The 19,205-nt window shown below is 50.6% G+C and overlaps 2 protein-coding genes across 10 annotated transcripts; one reads left to right on the top strand and one right to left on the bottom strand.

Annotated features, from left to right (window-relative positions):
- Positions 1-8: 8 nt before the first annotated feature.
- GABARAPL2 (GABA type A receptor associated protein like 2) lies at positions 9-4,558 on the top strand. Its single transcript, XM_077310527.1, has 4 exons — positions 9-220; positions 331-386; positions 545-717; positions 4,062-4,558. Exons 1-4 carry the CDS (start codon positions 187-189, stop codon positions 4,150-4,152), a joined length of 354 nt encoding a protein of 117 aa, XP_077166642.1. The 5' UTR covers positions 9-186; the 3' UTR covers positions 4,153-4,558.
- Positions 2,085-17,944, bottom strand: ADAT1 (adenosine deaminase tRNA specific 1). Of its 9 annotated transcripts, none has more exons than XM_077310509.1 (10): positions 17,683-17,942; positions 17,403-17,468; positions 17,256-17,310; positions 16,029-16,159; positions 14,749-15,241; positions 12,770-12,915; positions 12,194-12,293; positions 10,494-10,580; positions 7,798-7,958; positions 2,085-2,243 (listed from the first exon to the last, which is right to left on the bottom strand). In XM_077310509.1, the coding sequence occupies exons 1-9, from the start codon at positions 17,831-17,833 to the stop codon at positions 7,826-7,828; spliced, it is 1,362 nt and encodes a 453-aa protein (XP_077166624.1). In that variant the 5' UTR covers positions 17,834-17,942; the 3' UTR covers positions 2,085-2,243; positions 7,798-7,825. The 9 variants fall into 9 exon arrangements, 7 of the variants coding, with proteins under 7 accessions (XP_077166624.1, XP_077166625.1, XP_077166626.1 ...); XM_077310510.1 differs by lacking the exon at positions 2,085-2,243 and adding an exon at positions 2,298-2,907; XR_013226594.1 differs by lacking the exon at positions 2,085-2,243 and having other exon boundaries at positions 7,678-9,588; positions 9,648-10,580; positions 17,683-17,943.
- Positions 17,945-19,205: the final 1,261 nt, after the last annotated feature.

The following is a 19,205-nucleotide window of genomic DNA, read 5'->3' as shown; positions in this document are numbered from 1 at the left end:
GCGTTGCCGGGAAACCGGCCAGCCGGAAGCCCCGCCCCCGGTGCCGGAGCGGCCTCGCTGCTGTTGCTGCGTCGTCGTCGTCACCGCCGCCGGAGGGCCGCGGACTGCGTGACTGGCGGGCGGGCGGGCGAGCGAGCAGGCCCGAGAGCGAACCACCCCCGGCCCCGGCCCCGGCCCGGCCGCACCATGAAGTGGATGTTCAAGGAGGATCACGCGCTCGGTGAGTGCCGGGCCCCCTCCCTGGCCTGGCGCGCGCGGGCGGGCGGGCGGGCGGGCGGTTCGGCCCCGGCCCCGGCCCGCCCCTCACCTCCCCGCCCTCTCCCTCCGCAGAGCACCGCTGCGTCGAGTCGGCCAAGATCCGAGCCAAGTACCCCGACCGCGTCCCGGTGAGTCCGAGCCCCTCCCTTCTCCCTCTCCGGCGGGGCCCTGCGTCGCGCGGAAGATGCTCGGCTCGCCCCGGGCCGGCGGCGGGGGGAGGTGGTGGTGGTGGTGGTGTGGATTTGGGGCGGCCGGGCGGACCTGAGCAGCTTTCCTGGGGGCGCAGGTGATCGTGGAGAAAGTGTCCGGCTCGCAGATCGTCGACATCGACAAGAGGAAGTACCTGGTGCCCTCGGACATCACCGTGGCGCAGTTCATGTGGATCATCCGCAAGAGGATCCAGCTCCCCTCCGAGAAGGCCATCTTCCTTTTCGTAGACAAGACCGTCCCCCAGTCCAGGTAAGGGGAGTGGTGGCAGCAAGGGGTCAGGCTCTCGCCCAAAGCACATTGCCTCTCCCCCTGGGCCTGGCAGGAAAGCTTTCCATGGTGCCAAGATCCAGGGTGGGCGCTTGGCTCTTTGAGGGGGTCCACAGCCCACTCAGGTCCCCTGGCGAGCAGCAGAGAACCCTTCTGTTGGTGTGTGTGTGTGTGTAGCTGACAGAGCAAGCTGCTGCCCTTATTGTTATGAAGACAAAGGGAAGGGGCATGTGGCACTGGGATTCTTAACTATTTTTAGTCAGGCTTTGGTCTCGTATTCATGTGGTGCCTCTTCTCTCAGTTTATGGGTTTAACTTGCATCTCTCCCCCAGATAAACTGGATTGTGCTTTTTTGGGAAAGTGTATCCCACTTGTTCCATTATATGTACAAAGCAGCATACCATTAAATCTCCCCACAGTACAAATTATTTTAGAATGAAATCACTGCCTGCAGAAAGTAGGTCTGGTCAGTATATCTCTTATGGGAGGGAGTTCCAGAGTCTCAGAGCAATAGCCAAGGCTAGCTGAATCTCAGCAATAGCAAGTTTCTGCTGCTGGAGTTGGTCTTTCTGGTGTTCTGCCTGGGGGTGGGGCCCTGTCAAGGCAAGCCAGCACTTTGAATGGAGGCAAGCAAACTAGAAGCAAGTAGTTATGCTCTTCAGTGGCTGTTGCTAATTTTGACAGCCCCTCAATAACCTTGTAAGCCAGGTATTCCCAACCAGGGGTTCATGGTCCCCCTGGAGTCTGGAAGGGGGTCTGCAATCTTTTCCCTTCTGCCTTAATGGACTTGGCCAGCCATTTCCATTGCTCCCCTCTTCCTCTCCCAAGCATGAGTGAGTTCTCAACCCGTGAGAGGGGGTGCAGCCTGCAGGCCTACTCCTACTTTAAATCACCTCCTGTGCGTCCTCCTTGAGCCTGCCTGTTAATGCAGGTGGTGATGTCACTTCTGGAGGGTATGACAGAGGTGTGTCCAGCTGACACCTTATCCAGGCTCCTTGAAGGTTGAAAAATTATTTCAGGGGCTCCTCCACAGTCAGAAAGTTGAACACAACTGCTCTAAGCATCCATTCAAAGGAACCCCCACACCAGAATTTTGCCTCTGACCCGAGGAACCAGGCTTATTTTTCAGCTTTTAGGGTTTTGTATTTTGTACACTGAGAAAACAGTACAGTGTAGTGGGGGTTGAGTGTGGGGAACCTGGGGAATGCAGGTGGAAGACAACTGGGTGACCTTTGGTCAGACACACACACTCTGCCTAAACTACCTCTCAAATGTTGTGAGGATAAAATGAAAAGGACAATGAGTCCTTGAGTCCTTTTTGGTGAGAATGTAGAGAGTGAAATATAGAGTTGTATTACTTATTTATGAAATTCAAAAGTATAAATGCTTTTTTTGGAATTTGACAAGCAAAACGGCAGAGAATGCAGTCTGCTGCACTTTGTGCTACTTTACCACATGTCTCTGCCATCTGAGAAGTGTGGAGTGAAGTTGAAGGTAGAAAACAAATTCTGTAATAAGCAAAAGAAAATAGATTACTTGGATAGAAACTCTGTAAGAATAGATAGAGTTAGCAGTATATTTAGATATGTTAAAGTTTATAACATCAAAAATACTGAAGTCACATTTCAATGATAAATGTTCTTGAAAATGTTACATATGTCTACAATAAATTCAGCAATTATTGTTATCTAATGCTGTAGGGATATCTTACATACAAATTTCACAATATACCTTCTCAGTTGATATAGCCTTATAAAGCATTATACTAATTCCAAATTATACATTTCATAGGTATTATTTTTGGTGCTTCTCAATCTTTCCTAATTTTGGAACAGAAAAAAAGGGATGGGGTATTAAGGAAAAGCAAAGGGAAAGTATTAAAAAAACCTCCCCCCCCCCCAACCTTTGCATCTCTAGTTCTAGCTACTACACAACCTAATCCTAGTTATGGACTGTTTCTTGTAAGTTTATTGAATTGTTGTAGTATATAAAACTAATGCTGGGAGTGATTGAGGGCAAAAGAAGAAGGGGACGACAGAGAATGAGGTGGCTGGATGGAGTCACTGAAGCAGTAGATGCAAACTTAAATGGACTCCGGGCAATGGTAGAGGACAGGAAGGCCTGGAGGATCATTGTCCGTGGGGTCACGATGGGTTGGACACGACTTCGCACCTAACAACAACAACATAAAACCAATCTTTAATCCTATCCTTTACTTCTCTACAATTTCTCATAATTTCATTATTGCTATAAAAAGCTGTGCTTAATTGAATATGGGAGCTAGTATGAAACTACTTAAGAAATAAATTTGTCTACCACCACTGAATAGTATAAAGTTAACATATAAACAGAAAATGACAAGAATTTCATGCACAAGCACTGTTATATAGCAAACATTCTGATGTGAAATAATAAGTAGGTATTGTATATGTGCTGAGGATGACCAAAATGCTGGCATCATAGTGACCTGACACCTGGGATTTATTGAGCCTAGATGTATTTCTGAAACGTAGTGTGGACATTACACCAAGGCAAGTATCCTATAGCCAGGTCAACTTTGGCATCCTAGCATAAACTGTAAATAGCCTTTCCAGGGACAGTGAAGAATCAGAGTGTGAGACAAAAATCCAGGAGGCTCTGATTCACATTTTCCATGCTGCCGCAGTGCTTGCCAAAACAGGGAAAACACAAGGACATTGTCACTCTGCATATCAAAAGGAGCATAAAGTAAGCTAGAAAACATTATGCGGAAGAAACTGCCCCACAAAATCACTAAAATTACTAGAGTAGCCTAAGGGTTACCCCAAAGAAGGGAGTGCTATGCCCCTCCCCACATCAAACCCCTAAGGTTGATCTTGAGATGCAGAAGGAATTAAGGGAGGATATAAAAAAAATTGTGAACCTGCATGACTTCAAGTACTTTTGCATAGACTGTATGCTTGAGTTGCGCTGCACAAACGAGATTCCGAAGCATTCTAATTGGCTGCACGCTGGAACAGTTGGTCACAGAGCCAACTACAGGGTAGTGATTTGGGGCTTGGTTCTGGGTGTGGCTGAAGAGCTGGTGTGTGGTAGATGCTGCAGTACTGAGTGGGCATTTTTAAAAATTCAGTATTATGTGCAATACTATTATTAGGCAGCCCAGCACTTGACACAAACCCAAATCTTTTCCCAAGAGGCTGTGAGACATGCGTGAGTTTTGAGGCTGTTGGGCAGAAGCACTTCTGCAACCCCATGCTTGCAAGTTTGCCTTAGCTTCTGTTCAGTATGTACTCCGCTCCTTTTTTTTTTGGCTGGTGTCTCACTTCCTTTTTTTCTTCTTCAAGCCTGACTATGGGGCAGCTGTATGAAAAGGAAAAGGACGAGGATGGATTCTTGTATGTGGCCTACAGTGGAGAAAACACGTTTGGTGTCTGAAGGCATCTTACCCTCCTTCGCCTTCTGTAAATAGCCTGTGATTTGTGATTGTGACCCTTCCTTGGCACATCCTGCATCCCTCACTGCATTGATTTAATGTAATGACAGATTTCAGTTTGTTAGACTAGTAATTTATAAGGGTTTTTTCCCCCTGTTGCATATTATCATGGCTGTAAATTCCATAGCCTCCATTACTGAGGAACATTTCATGGCATCATTGTTTAAATACTTAAGCAAAAGTAGTCAAAAGGAGGGGGGGAGGCTTGCAGTGTATGTTTATTTAATGACATGGGGGCTTCTAGGTTATTCTCAGCAGTATCAAGATACTGATATGTTCATGTCGGCTTATATATTCCTCTTGGTGAATTCTGCTAGAGGAAGGAATAATTAAAACTTATCTCACAAACGTGGTGATTTTATTATATCTTCTAGCCTTGTTTTAATGTGCAAGATCCTAGTGTACTTGTCCTTCAGCATAAAGAGCTACAAAGGGGAGGGGCAGGCTTTTCTTTGGTTTTAGGGGCTGAATGTGCCTGCCAAAGTAAGGGTGCCCTAGCAAAATCTGTACTCATTCTTTCTCTGGATGAAGTAGTTATTTGAGGAGCTTCACAATTATAACCATAACAACTTTCTAGTGGTTTACTGGATAAAAATGATAGACTAACAGGTCTTTAACTTGCTTCACCCTGAAATCTTTTAATCAATTGTTGTTTATTTTTTTAAAAATCTGACATAGTTTACTCTTATGCCCTAGGGCAATGGTTCTCAACCTGGGGTTTAACAACCCTCTCATAGGGACAGGGCAAGCAGGGGGGGGCGCCACTGTTGCTGGTCCTCCTGCAGATGCCCACACATATAGAATCATATAATCATAGAGTTGGAAGGGGCCATACAGGCCATCTAGTCCAACCCCCTGCTCAACGCAGGATCAGCCCAAAGCATCCTAAAACAGTGGTCCCCAACCTGCCGGGCCGCGGCTCCCTCTCCCCGCCCCCCCCCCCCGCAGTAAAAAACTTCCCAGGCCGCAAGCTTCTTACTGCGGGGGGGCGGGGAGAGGGAATCAGGGCCGGGCCGTGCGGGCACGGGCGTTGCCCGTGGGGGCACGGTCCGATGAGCGGGCGCGGTCCGCGCAGGCTCAGCCCGATGCCCTGCCAGTCCCCAGCCTCAGAAATGTTGGGGACCACTGTCCTAAAGCATTGTTCCCAACCTTTTTTTGGCTGGGGACCGGCAGGGCGACGGCCACGCCCACGCAGCACGGTCCCTCAGGTATGTGGGTCCCAACCCGCGTATAGCCTTAAAGGTCAAAACCGGAACCTTGAACCTGATCCAGGCAGCAATTGGCAACCAATGCAGCTGCCTCAGCACAGGCTGGATATGGGCCCTCCAAGGTGTACCAGTGAGGATCCGAGTAGCTGCATTTTGCACTATCTGGAGTTTCCGGATCAGAGACAAGGGTAGGCCGGCGTAGAGCGAATTACAGAAATCTATTCTGGAGGTGACTGTCGCATGGATCACTGTAGCCAAGTGGTCAGGGGACAGGTAGGGCGCTAGTAGTCGAACCTGGCAAAGATAGAAAAACGCCTGACCCGCTACTCTCTTGACCTGAGCCTCCATAGTCAGGGAGGCATCGATGGCCACCTCAGATTCCTGGCCTGGGGCGCGATGGTAAGTTGCGCTCCTGCCAGGGTGGGTAGGCGCGCTGCCTGGTCCTGCCCTCTGCCTGTCTTCCCTTAGTATGCAAGGAAGGGCCTCAAGAGACAAACACTGGCACATCCCTTCCCGATCACCCACTCACAATCTGCTTAAGTTCATAAAATCAGCATTTCTGTCAGCATTTCTCTCCAGCCTTTGCTTATAAACTTCCAAAGAAGGAAACCCACCACCTCTCAAGAAAGCCTGTTCCACTGAGGAACTGCTCTGTCAGGAACTTCTTCTAGATGTTTAGCTGAAAATTCTTTTGAATTTATTTCAACCCATTGGTTCTGATCCGACCCTCTGGGGGAACAGAAAACTCCTTATTGAAAACCTTGTTTGTTGAAAACTTTTTGTGTAGTCTCCCAGGTCCACTGGCTCAAGTTACCAGTGCTTTTTTAGTTCATTTGTCAGAGTAAATGCCTGATAATGCTGGAATAAATGTAGGTTGGTGCCATGAAAATCTAGGCAAAGAGGCCATCTTTTTCTCAGTCCTTCGAGGTGAATGTTGCAGGACTGATACAAGGCTAGCAATCCCACACCCTCTGGGTAATGGATGGTAATAATGGGTTAGGAGAGTAAGAGAGGAGTTTGGGCAGTAATCTTGCTTGTGTGACCTGCAGACATTTCTGCTGTTCTGCCCCCAAAAAGGAACTGTTCAACCACAGTTATGGAACATCAGAGAATCAAAACTAAACATTTCATATTTACAGCAATAATGTGGGACAGTAATATCTCTGTTCAAAAGATGGAGAATCCCCCACCCCCCAAAAAGAGAATCAGTATATAAAAGACGACTCTATTTCACACACACACACACACACACACACACACACACACACACACACACACGAGCTGTAATTTGTGGTGTCAAACTCCACAGGGTCACTAGTGGAGCTGTTTTGCTCCCTCCTCTTCTCCCTGTGCCTGTAGCCTCAGCAGGTCAGCCTTCCCTCCCTGCTTACCGCTCACCTGACTTCTGGGCACAACTGTGTCCTGGGCTGCTTCCAATCTCCTCCATAGCTGGAGAGGCTAGCACCAGTCAGCTCTTCCAGCCCATAGGACCCAGCTAATCTCACAGAAAAGTAGCCCACCCCAGCCACCTCTCTCGACATGCTAGGGTGTGGTAGCCCCCACTGCAGGGCAGCCTGCTAGTATCAGAATGGGGGCAACTTGGGTGCCCTGGTGGATTTGTATACATGACAAAGATGATCTCTCTTTTTTCCCCAAAGCCCTCAAGAAAAAGGGGAAAAACATTGTTTCCAACTTAATATGGTATTAGTTGTGTCGGTAGCGAGCAGCCCAAGCGCATGTGGGTGTTCAGCATCACAATGTCCAGCGCCCACTTAGGAGCTAAGGTTCAGTCCCAGGGATCTGGAACATCTGAGATGAAGGCCTTCTATAGCCTTCTAGTTGCTTTTGACCCAGGAGGTTCTCATGGGTCACTGTGACCTCAACATCTCCACCCGGACTCAATGAAGCAGGTAGGAATGAAGTGCAACCAATCCTGTGACTGATCTCAACCACAATCACTTCAAGGATAGGAAGAAAACAAGCATTACCCACTATTATTTTGGGCCTCCCAAGCTTTGAAAAGCTTTCTGTGAAGAACAAAAGAGGCAACTAAGTATGGCAAGCAAGGATCTCAATTGGGCAAATGCAGGAGGGCAGAGACCTCTCTGGGGAACGCAAATTAAAGGGGGCATTTTTGTCCACCCACCCATAATAGGAGGGGGCAGCAAATACAATGCCCGAACTGTGCACCTGTTCTGCAATTTGCTGACCTGAGTCTGTCTCTGTCAAGATTGGGAAGTCTGAGGAATGAGACGTATGTTATTTTTAAAAAATCATTTCATTTAAAGTAACAGAATCCAAAACTGTCCAAAACTGGACAGGCCGCTGAGTGCATTCATCTCTGTCTGCCAATAGCTCAGGACAGATGAGTTCTCACACCTCAACAGGCTAGTACGGCTCCTTTCCTCTAGGTGAAGTTCAGGTAATCCCGGCTGTTTCTCACCCAGGAACAGAAAGCCTGGCCGCGCAGCTCCTTCCAACCCTCTTGGTAACCAACAGCAGCTTCCTTGTACTCCCAGTAGGTCTGCAGTCTCTTAGCTCTGAGGAAGAGGATGAACAAAAGCTGGGTGCATTATGGACATGGCTGCTTTCCCTGCCTTGTTTCCCTTCCACCAACCCTCCCCAAACATAAAGAAGACATCCCTGGGAATGCTCTCGCTTTGGATTTCCTGCGCTGAGCATAGGCCCCTTACCATTCTTTGATTCTGAAGTGGCAAACAGCTTCCCAGCACCACTCTATGTACCCCTCCCTGGTAAGAGCTCTTCCATGCTGGGTAAAGAAGTACACTTAGCCTGTCGGGACAGGGTCCAACTGTTGGTTGCCACCTCAGCCAGAAACATGGGTGTGACCATGGACACTTCTTTATCTATGGAAGCACAGGTCTCAAGAGCACTGTGGCTAGCTCTTTCATCTTCACCAAGCCAAACTACTAGCACCTTACTTGGCTGCGAAATACCTAGCCAGTCATCCATGCAACGGTCATCTCTAGACTAGACTTCTGTAACTTGCTCTATGTAATTCTACCCTTATCCTTGCTCCAGAAATTACACCTGGTCTATAACGTGGCACAGGTACACGTTACTGGACACACATTTGATCTGTGCTCCGGCAGCTGCACTGGTTACTGGGTGAATTCCAAATAAAGTTTAAGGCACTGGTACTTACCTGTAAGGCCATTTATGCTCTGGGTCCTGTATCTGAGAGACCGCCTCTTTATATCCCGATGAAGAGCCCTCCACTCTAATAACACCAATCGGTCATCCCTGGTTTCAAGGGCTATCTGGCCACAACCAGGGCCAAGACATTTTTTCTGACTCTGCATGGTAGAATAAGCTCCCAGAACACATTTGTGCCCTATCAGAGCTGGAACAGTTCCGCATGGTCTCTAAGACAGAGCTCTTCTGCTAGGCTTTTGGTTGAAGCCAAAGCTAACATCTACCAAGGCTCCACATACCTACTACCTACTTACTACCTATTGTGAGAATCCCCAGATTGTAACCAGGCCTGGGTGACAATCGCCAGCATCTGAAAATGGGTTGTTTCCGTTGACACTGCACTGAGCATGCTAATGTTGATTATATTTTATCCAATTAGTTCGTTGTATTTTTATCATTGTTTATATAACGTAGACCGCGTCCTGAGCTGGCCTGCCAGGAGGGTGGTATAAAAGTCAAATCAATACATAAATACAAGATGGTGAGCTATGAAGAACTCTGGGAAGATATCTCCAAACTGGGTGAGTGGGCAGCACATTACGTTCCATGAACTTCCATGTAAGATGATGCACACTGGGACAAGATATCCCAAGTTCAAGAATAGGCTAATGGAATCCAGACTTGCCGAGTCTGGGAGGGAAAAAGATCTTGGAGCCAGATGGCCAAGTGGAAGAGTCAACCTGGATGTTCTAACTCTCTGCTGGAGATTGGAAGAGTTGTTTTTCATACCCTGCTTTTTTCTACTTTAAGGAGTCTCAAAGTGGCTACAATCACCATCACTTCCATTCCCCACAACAGGCACTTTGCAGGGCAGGTGGGGTTGAGAGAGCTCAGAGGACCATGGTCTGTCAGTGGCTGTTGGTGCTAGTGGCAGAGGCAGTCAACTCTTTTGAGACAGGATACTGGACTAAATGGACCACTGCTCTCATCCAGCAGCACTCCTAACTCCTATGCCTGTGATTTCCTCAAGCATTCATTCTGCGAGGAGTTAACCCTTGGCTGTCTTTGGAAGCCTATGGCATCCTTGGGCATGACAGACATTTACACAACCAAAATGATGAGGGGCTTGCTGCTCACCTTGCTCTGGCATGATCTGGCTGCAGCCTTGATGGATCTCTGCCAGCACACAGCACAGATGAAGGGCAAAGCAGCCTCATTTTGGAGAAGATGAAACTGCTTCAATGGGGGCTCTTGGGCCTGCTGTGCTCAAGGCTCAACCCCCCACAAGACAGGCTCAGTCCAGTGTTACCCACAGATGGGACACAGCCAAACTCAGCCCTCCTCCCACTCCACAGGGAGGAATAGAAGGTTCAAGTCCAAACCAGCTGAGGCTCAGCTCTCTGGACAGAAGCAGATGGAAAACAAGCCCCAGGCTTTGAGAAATAATTTCACAGGAAATTGAAAAACTGCTAGAGTGCATGTGTGTCTGGGGACAGAATGTATCAGTTGCGCAAGGGACACCTGGCCCGCATTCACTTGGGGGCACAGAACACAATCACTGCTCTCATATCCAAGTCAAGCCTGAACTCTCCAGCTTCCAGCTGCAGCGGGTAACAAACCAGCCCAAGCCCTTTCTTTGGTGGAAGATACGATTATTTGCATTTCTGGAATCCTTCAGATACTCCTGCAGGTATGCAGAAAATTGTTCTTGCCGAGGACAAGGCAGGCCACAAGTGGAGCACAGAAAAGGTGGCAGTAGTGACAGAAACACTATCTTCAATCACAATATGGATGAACAGAGTAATGGGGAGGGGGGAAATGGAAAGGAGAAAAAACAATGCCTACCCTCCCAGCTTACGAGTCAACCAGAGGCATTGGGCTTGGGGAGTCCAGAACGCACCAGTCAGGGACTTTCTCACCTGAGAGTTCCTGGTAGATCCTCCTGTGGAATGTGGGCCACCAGCTTCAGGAATTCATGGAACAATTCTACCTTGCAAATCCGAGACCTGCCAAGAAAGAGAGACTGGACTCTGCTTTTCTTCCCTTTAAAATGCTAATAAGCATGTTGGGAGGGAGCTAGTTTTGATTAAACCATGCAGAGACAGAAGAGTTAACTTACAGGCCCTGATCCGAATGAGGGTTGCATAGGTGTGAATTTTCCCTTTTGCACATTGTCAGAGACCCATGAGTTTCCTCGTGTCCACTAAAGCTGTGGTCCCCAACCTTTTTATCACTGGGGATCAGTCAACGCTTGACAATTTTACTGAGGCTGGGGAGGGGTAGTCTTTTTCCGAGGGACATTGCCACCACCGCCTGAGCCCCTGCTCCGCTTGCTTTCCTGCTGGCAGCCCTGACTTCCCGCCACCCACTGGGGGGTGCTGCCAGCAGCAGCTGCGCAGTGCCACGGTGAGGGGGAGCCCCAGCCATGGTGGCCGCTGGAGAGCACCAAAGGTGAGCTGGTGGCAGAGTGGCAGGGCAGCCCCCGAGGCAGCAGCCAGGGAGAACGAGGAGGGGCCGTGGCCCGGTACCAATTGATCCACGGCCCAGTGCTGGTTCCCAGACCGGGGGTTGGGGACAGCTGCACTAAAGCACCCCAGGATTCTAGCCTCTCCACTTGTTCTCCCCTCTTTTGGTAACTCTGCCTGCTCAGCTATCTCTCTCGTGATGGTGAGAGATGCCAGATCAGAATACTCTCCATATAAAGGTATTAGGCTGGTGCTTGGTGCAAAACTGTTGCTTTGTGGTCCTGCTGCACACATAAGGGGCCAGTCAGTTGCTCTTAGGGGTTCTGCTCCAATTTACTCCTCACTGTCCCTTTGCCTGTTTCAAGAAAGGGAGCAAAGAGGTATTCTCTGGGCTTAGCTTCTGCCCTGAATGACCATCCTGGGTGACTTCTACTTCTCCAGGCACTGCTCCAGTAAGAAAATCAATCCTGCCAGTCAGCAAGCAGCAGATTTCCTGTCCAGTACATGCAGGAGGGGGTGATGAGGGCACCCTGGTTTTCAGAGTCCCCTCTAGCAATGTGGTTTATGTTCAGTTGTTTCTTTAATCACATTTATGCCAGTTTCATTCCAGTTTTCCTCTGTGGTGCTCACAGCAGTGCATGTGATTTTCTGCTCCTCCACCTTCCTCTTCCAAAATGAAGTTATGGGGGGGAGGGGATGTGCACACCTTTAGGCCACCTGATCTTTCCCATGACAACAGGACTTTGAACCGAAGTCTTCTCAAACCTAGTCCAGCCTGCATGAGGCTTCACAACTCTTCTTTGAGACAGTGCTGATAACAACTCTGCCTCTAATCTGGGAACCTCCAAACTACCAATCAGATTCAATGCCCCACATGCAAGCTCACAGTCCTCCCACAATTCTCTGTAGTAGGGAGATGAACAATCAAACACCCATCATAAAACCATCCAGACGAGAGACTCTGAGCTTCTGCGAAACACACTTAGACCCTGTTCTCACACCCCTTCTCATCACTTCAAGACGTGCATGTGTGCTCCTCCCGTCCCAGCACTGAATGTGCTGTCTCCAAACACACACATCCCAGCCTAAGAAGGGCAGCAGGGGCAACGGCTGCCTCACAGCTAGCACAGCCGCATCTCTGGCTATGAACACACCGAGACTTGAGGCTGCCCACAGCTTCCTTGGTTGTCCCCTGCTTGAAGCCATTGGATGTGACATCTAGTGGCTGTTCAGGAACCTCGCTCCAGCTGATGGCTGGTAAACAAAACAAGCAGGAGTTACTTGATAGCAATTCAGTGGAAGGAACACAGAGCACAATACCTAGTGCCCCACTGCACTCCAGGCCCCTTGGACTGTAGTTCCTGTCCCTCAAAGGCACCATCTCTCCCTCCCCTCAATAAACTGCTCCTCAGATCCTGCTTCTTCCATGCAGTCTGTGTCTCCATCCTCCCCTGACCAAGCTCCAGGGCCTGTGCATAGGTCACCCATGCTTACTGTGCCGGATGCTCGGAGCAGAGGCCTTTAGCTAAGCAAGCACTCCAGTGCCTGCCTCCCTCCTTCCCTCCGCTAAACTCCCCTAGACCTTCTTGACTGTTTCTGCTGGGGGAGAGGGGCTGACCTACAGTTCCAGCCAATTCAGTCCCACTGCAATCCAAGCAGCCCTCCTTCCTGCACCTCAAGCATGCCTATAAAGGAGACCACCCCCCTCCTCTACTGCCCTGGACACTCACCAGCACCACACGGAGCCACCTTGCCTGGGCTCTGAAGATGGCTGTCCTCAATTGCTTGCCGACTGTGGTGGAAATGCAAGCCAGATTGAACGGTTTTCACCTTGTAAACCTGGAAACCGTCTGGTAAACAAAGAACATGCTGACACCTGCAGGGCAGTGAAGGCAGAACAGCCACTGAGGAATATGGCAAAGGATGATGATGTACAGAAGACTGAAGTAAACAAGCTCTCACCAGTGAATTTATCTGTCCACAGACTGTTTTATCATTTTGGTACAATTTAAGCACTGCAGCACCTTTCCTACAAGAAAACAATGGAAGGGCCAGGGATCTTTCAGAGCCTGCCCAGGGGGTAGGGATGCATGGATGTGCGCGTGCAGAGAGAGGCCATAGAATTAATATTTGGGGTCGAAAAATTAGGGGGAACCTTTTGCTTCTCTCCCATAATAATTCTGGAGGCACTCAGTGCTCCTATGCTTAACAGGAAATTACATTGTAGGATTCACCGCCTGCAACCTTAAAGGTATCAGCTGGTTATAAGATGGCTCTCATCATCTGTTTTCCATTCAGCAAATATATTTTTACATTTTCCCTAGCTTCTCCACATTCTTGATCAAACCAGCCCCAGGAAGAGGGGTTGGTCAGAATTATCACAGATCAGAAAAGGCCCGCCTATGATGATGGCCCCTATTTTATAGGATCTTAGTGGGCAGCCCATCTGTTGTGAGGTCCCAGGCTAAAAGACTTCCAAGTAAAAAGGTAAAGGTATCCCCTGTGCAAGCACCGAGTCATGTCTGACCCTTGGGGTGACGCCCTCTAGCGTTTTCATGGCAGACTCAATACGGGGTGGTTTGCCAGTGCCTTCCCCAGTCATTACCATTTACCCCCCAGCAAGCTGGGTACTCATTTTACCGACCTCGGAAGGATGGAAGGCTGAGTCAACCTTGAGCCGGCTGCTAGGATTGAACTCCCAACCTCATGGGCAGACAGCTTCAGACAGCATATCACTGCCTTACCACTCTGCGCCACAAGAGGCTCACAAGAGACTTCCAAGTACCTTGAATCAAATCCAAACACAGAAGGGTGACCAAGGAAATGACTGCTGTATTGTCTGGCCTGCAACTGAAGAACTAGATTCTAGTCTAGTAGCACAGGAATCTGGGGGAAAAGCTGTCGAAGCAAAAGAAGCTGACAGTGGGGTGTGGCCTTCCAAAAGCTTAGACCCAAACATCTTGCTGGTCCCTAAAGTGGTACGCTCCTGGGCTCCAGACTAGTGGTTCTGCTCTGTAGGACGTCAGCGTCCTGTCTTAGCTGCATTCTGCACTCAACAAAGCTCCCCAAATGTCTTCAAGCAGTCTCAAGTAGAGTACAGGAGTCAAGCTTGGAGATTACAGAGGCATATATTAGCACTCCAAGTTCAGTCTTATCCAAGTGAGTCCCCTCCTATAAGATGGCAATGTGGAAAGGCCCTTTTGGCCACCGGTTCCTGGGATGGAGACCCTGGGTACTGCCAAGGCAAAGAAGAGAACTGCCCTATAAGTCTCTGTCACTCAAACCAATGTAGACTGATAGGAGAAATTGTTCTTCTGTTCCCAAGAACTGCTGTTCATGCTCCTGGAGGGTTCAGATGCCACCTCAGTTCTATGGTTGCCACTGGAATTGGAGGGGACCAAGGCTTAGGAGAGGCAATGAGAGGCCAGGGAAAAGACCCACAGCAGGAAATGAAAATCCACTCACATGCACACACTCTGGCGACATGCTTAGTGCTCCAAATGTTCTTCATTGCTTGCCCACCAAGCAGCATTCAGCTCATGAGGAACGTTTACAGCCCTGCATCTCTCACCCCCTCCCATCCCCAAGGGAAGGGCTACAGCCCTCACACACTGCTCAGCAGCTCTTGAAGACAGCTGCTTATGTAGGTAGAAGATGGGCCAGGCTTAGCAATTCTTCATGAGAGCTCCCTCCCGAGTGGTTCACTCACCGTGCAACAATGGCCCTCTCCATGGCCTCCTGGCTGTAGGGGCATTTGCCACCCACCACCACAGCTGACAGGTAGATGGGCAGCTGGAGGAAATGCATCAGGAGTGCTCCCTGCCAGCCCAGCACGTTCCAGCGGGCCAGCTTGTCACTGCAAGACATGGAGGCTGTTCTCGATCCACGGCCCGGCTTTATCCGCAGGAGCCCCACAGTGTGGTACTCACTGCCAGGCTGCAGGGAGTCACCTGCCCCCCCCGGGACACACTTTGCCCCAGTTCTATGGATATCTGACGCTGGGAGTGAGCTGTGGACAGTTGCAGGACACTTGGTAAACCCCTGAGCATCCACCTTAGTTCTCTTGGGGAGGGGGCTACCTATAGCCTCTTCAGCTTCCTTTTCATTCCACTGCACTCCAAAGCTCACAGTGCCCGTGGGAGCCACCATTAGACACGCCTTGGCCTCCTCTTCAATCACTGGGATAATAGAAGCATCCCCACCTGGAAGAAATTATGTGGCAGCTCAGAGGGAGGCTCTCCCAGGAACAAGCAACATCACCATGGCTGACAGCAGGGAACCAGTGAAGGGGGGGGTGCAGGGCCAGCTACACTATTCTCACCCACTTCTGCCCCCTTTATAGGGACACTTTCAGGTATGCAGGCATGCTCCTGGAAGTGTGTCCACAATGCATCAGAAATTTTGCTCAAACACGTGTACTGGTACAGGGAATCGTAGGCATTTAAGGCATGGCAAGCTAGATGGCCTGTATGGCCCCTTCAAACTCTATGATTCTAAGCTCTGGAGAGATTTGCTGTCACTAATTGCGAAACTGTCCAAAGGGTGTGGCTCTTTCAATGAAAATAATATTCAAAGCCCCAGTCATGTGTGGAAGACTCCTCTCACCACTGCAGGCAGGGTGGTATGAAGGTGGAGAGCCCTCCAATCCACACCAGATGCACACCCAGTCCTATGTTCATGGGGCTCAATTCGGTTTACCAGTTTTGCGCCTCACTTCACTCCCCTTCCCCCAATCAAGTCACCTGGATTGAAATAAGTAGGCCTAGGCTCCCAGCTGCCGACCTTTAAGGGATCAGGGGCGGGGGGGGGGGGGGGGAAGAGGTTTGCAAACTCTTTGTTGGAGCTGACCCCAACAAGACTTTACCCCCCACTGGAGATGCCAACTACTGCCTGTTCTAGATGCATGCAGCACAGTCTTGTGAGGGGCAAGAAAGGGCAAGAAAGTAACTGGTCACCCAGCAGGCCCAAAGATCAAATCAATATACTTACAAGGGGTGTGGCTAGAGAAAAAAACAAAGGTGATGTCTGGTCTGAGAATCCACATCCCGTACTCAGTTCCTGGGCTAAAGATGCTTGTCTCTTGTTGCACAGCTGCTAGCCACAGCTGGTGAAGGAGGTACCTAGTGGGAAAGAGTACCTCTTCCTGAGCCCCTTAAAACTTGTTTAAAACTCTTAATTTAAAACTGCTGGTAGGCAAAAGAGTTGAAATGAATCAAATGGCCTCATGAATAAAATGGTTTTCAACTACCTCAGAGAGGGCTTCATGAACCTCCGGATGATACTGTTCCATAATTGAAAGGCCATTACTGAAAGACCTCTTTTATCCATCCAACAGACAAGCTTTTCTGGTTGATGGCCCTTCTCCCTGTGTTCTTAATTCCTGGACTGGAGAAGACAGTCCTTGAGAGAGTCCAGTCTCAAATCAACCAGGCTGGGAAGCACACTGGGGACCAGTTTAATTGCTATAATATTGGGGCCACATGAATTCTAGCTGCAGCATTTAAGACTAGCTACCACCTCCAAGCAATCTTCAAAGATGGCCTTCAGGTGCACTGCAACAGTCCAGACTAGACATGACTATGGTATGGATCACTGCGGCTACATCAGACTGAGCCAAGAACAGGAATCTCTGGAGGACCAGTCAAACCACCCGATTTTTGAAAGCTTCTCTGCCGCCGGCTCACCTTTGGTGCTCTCCAGTGGCTGCTATGACTGGGGCTCCCCCTCGGCGTGGCACTGCGCAGCTGCTGCTGGCAGCACCCCCCAGCAGGCGGCGGGAAGTCAGGGGCGCCAGCGGGAAAGCAAGTGGAGTAGGGGCTCAGGCCACGGCGACGTTCCTTCGCAAAAGACTACCACCACCCCCCAGGCCTCAGTAAAATTGTCAAGCGTTGACTGGTCTCCAGTGATAAAGAAGAAGAGGAAGAGTTGGTTCTTATATGCCGCTTTTCCCTACCCGAAGGAGGCTCAAAGCGGCTTACAGTCGCCTTCCCATTCCTCTCCCCACAACAGAGGGGAGGTTGGGGACCACTGGTTTACAATAGAATGTAAAACCCACATAAAATGCATGCAAAACCATAAAACCATACTGGGGCAAAAGCCACTGAATGAACCTCCCTCCTCCTCCCATAGGCCTATGGGGGCCTATACCAGGAAGGACCGGCTCTTCTCAGTCATCCCAGCTGCCCCTCCGGACACAGCCGCTGCAGCCCGGCTCACCTCTGGAAGCTCCTCTTGGCCACCACTTCGGCGTGACTGTCGTTGAGCACGTCTCCTGCCGAGGGAGGGAGGGAGGGAGGTCGGCATGGCCATGGCCAGGGGGGAGGGGGTCCCGCAGCCCGGGGGGAGGGGGGGCGGGCTGCTTACCGGTCTTGCGCAGGCTGGACTGGCCGATGCATTTGGTCCCCGTCCCCACGGCAACGACCGCCGGAGCTGCGAGGAGGCAAGAGCCCGGCGTGGGCAAGCAGGGAGGCGGCGAGGCCTGCCCAGCCAGACGAGGGGCCCGGCTGTCCAAAAGCAGGAGCCAGCCGGCCGGGCCGGGCCTCCCCCGCAGCGCCGCCAGACACCCTGGACCCCCCCCCCCTCAGATGGCTATCCAGCCTCTGCTTTAAAATTTCCAAAAATGGAGACCCCCCCTCCTCCTCACCTGGCCGGGCGCCGCCTCCCCCCGCGCGCACTTCCGCCACGGCGGCCAGCTGGGTCCACTGGCGGCGCGCGGGGTCGGGCTTGCCGCGCTTGGGCAGGCGGGCGTCGTAGTGGCGGCAGCAGGCGGCGGCGACCTCGTCGGCCGACCACATGGCGCGGCGGAGCGGAGCGGAGCGGAGCGGAGCGGACGGCGCGCCCCCGCAGGGCTCTCTCGCGCTCTCTCTCTCTCTCTCTCGCCCTCGCGCGCGCGTCCCTCCGCCCAGGGGCGGAGCTTGGGGAAAAGGCCGCGCGTCGTCGTCTCCCCCCCGCCCCCCCCCCCCACGGGCGGCGCGCGGGGAGGGGGCGCTCGAGGAGCCGGCCGGGGGCGAGAGAGGCGGGAGGAGATCGCGCTTTGTGCTTTCTAGTCTTTCCAGGGTGGTGGGAACATCTGCACTCATGGGGCCATTCTCCAGCTCATGGTCTCCACAGACAAGGTTGCATAGAGAATTAGACGCCTTGACAAGCAGGGAAGTAACTAAGGAGTGTGTCATTTTCCTCTCTCCGTTTTTTTCTTTCCTCAATGTTGCCATGAGCCTCTCCCATTTTCCTGCTTTCCTCACCTTCCCATCCATGCCTTCAGTTTTCCTTCCCACCCCTTGGCCTCCGCTACCCAGGAAAACTCTGCCCCCATTGTGCTATACCTGCCCACTGAGTCACAAGATGCCAGCCGGGCTCAACCCACCGGCCCAATGCAGAATCTGCAACTTGGAGCACCTCTCTTTTCTGCGAGCTCCGTGTCCTTCCATAGCCTCAGCTTCCAGGTTCTTTCCCTTGTCACCACTGACTACCTTCAGCTCTATTTATAATGGCTACATTTCATAGAATCATAGTTTGAAGGGAACTCATGGGTCATCTAGTCCAACCTTCTGCACAATGCAGGACACTCAAAACCCTATCACTCATCCCGTGTAACCTGCCACTCTCTTGAACCTTCACAGAATCAGCCTTCTGTCAGATGGCTATCCAGCCTCTGCTTTAAAATTTCCAAAAATGGAGAACCCATCACTTCCCGAGGAAGCCTGTTCCACTGAAAAACCGCTCTGTCAGGAACTTAGTCCGGATGTTTAGATGGAATTTCTTTTGACAATTTCATCCCACTGGTTCTGGTCCGTCCCTTCAGGGCACGAGAGAACAACTCTGCTCCATCCTCTACATGGCAGCCTTTTAAATACTTAAAGTTGGCTATCAGATCCCCTTGCAGTCATCGCCTTTCCAGACTAAACAAACCAAGGTCCCCCTCATACGTCTTGGTCTCCAAACCCCTCACCATCTTTGTTGCCCTCCTCTGGACATGCTCTCATTTGTCTGTGGTGCCCAAAACTGAACACAGTACTCCAGTACTCCAAGTAAGGCCAAACCAGAGCAAAGTGGTACCATCACTTCTTGTGATCTGGACATGATACTCCATTTGATACAGCCCCAAACCCCATTTGCCTTTTTAACCATTTCTATCTCCATCTTTATCTGCAGTGGGAAAGTGGCATA

The sequence above is a fragment of the Paroedura picta genome, chromosome 14 (assembly GCF_049243985.1).
Source record: "Paroedura picta isolate Pp20150507F chromosome 14, Ppicta_v3.0, whole genome shotgun sequence".
Classification (NCBI taxonomy): Eukaryota; Metazoa; Chordata; class Lepidosauria; order Squamata; family Gekkonidae; genus Paroedura; species Paroedura picta.
This window is presented reverse-complemented; position numbering and strand designations above follow the sequence as displayed.

Coding starts and splice junctions, on each gene's coding strand:
- GABARAPL2 (XM_077310527.1), top strand. CDS start 187: ATGAAGTGGATGTTCAAGGAGGATCACGCGCTCG. Junction 221..330: donor CAAGGAGGATCACGCGCTCG/GTGAGTGCCGGG, acceptor CTCCCTCCGCAG/AGCACCGCTGCGTCGAGTCG. Junction 387..544: donor AGTACCCCGACCGCGTCCCG/GTGAGTCCGAGC, acceptor CTGGGGGCGCAG/GTGATCGTGGAGAAAGTGTC.
- ADAT1 (XM_077310509.1), bottom strand. CDS start 17,833: ATGTGGTCGGCCGACGAGGTCGCCGCCGCCTGCTGCCGCCACTACGAC. Junction 16,160..17,255: donor GCCAAGAGGAGCTTCCAGAG/GTGAGCCGGGCT, acceptor CTTTCCCACTAG/GTACCTCCTTCACCAGCTGT. Junction 12,916..14,748: donor GAGAGGGCCATTGTTGCACG/GTGAGTGAACCA, acceptor ACTGCCCTGCAG/GTGTCAGCATGTTCTTTGTT.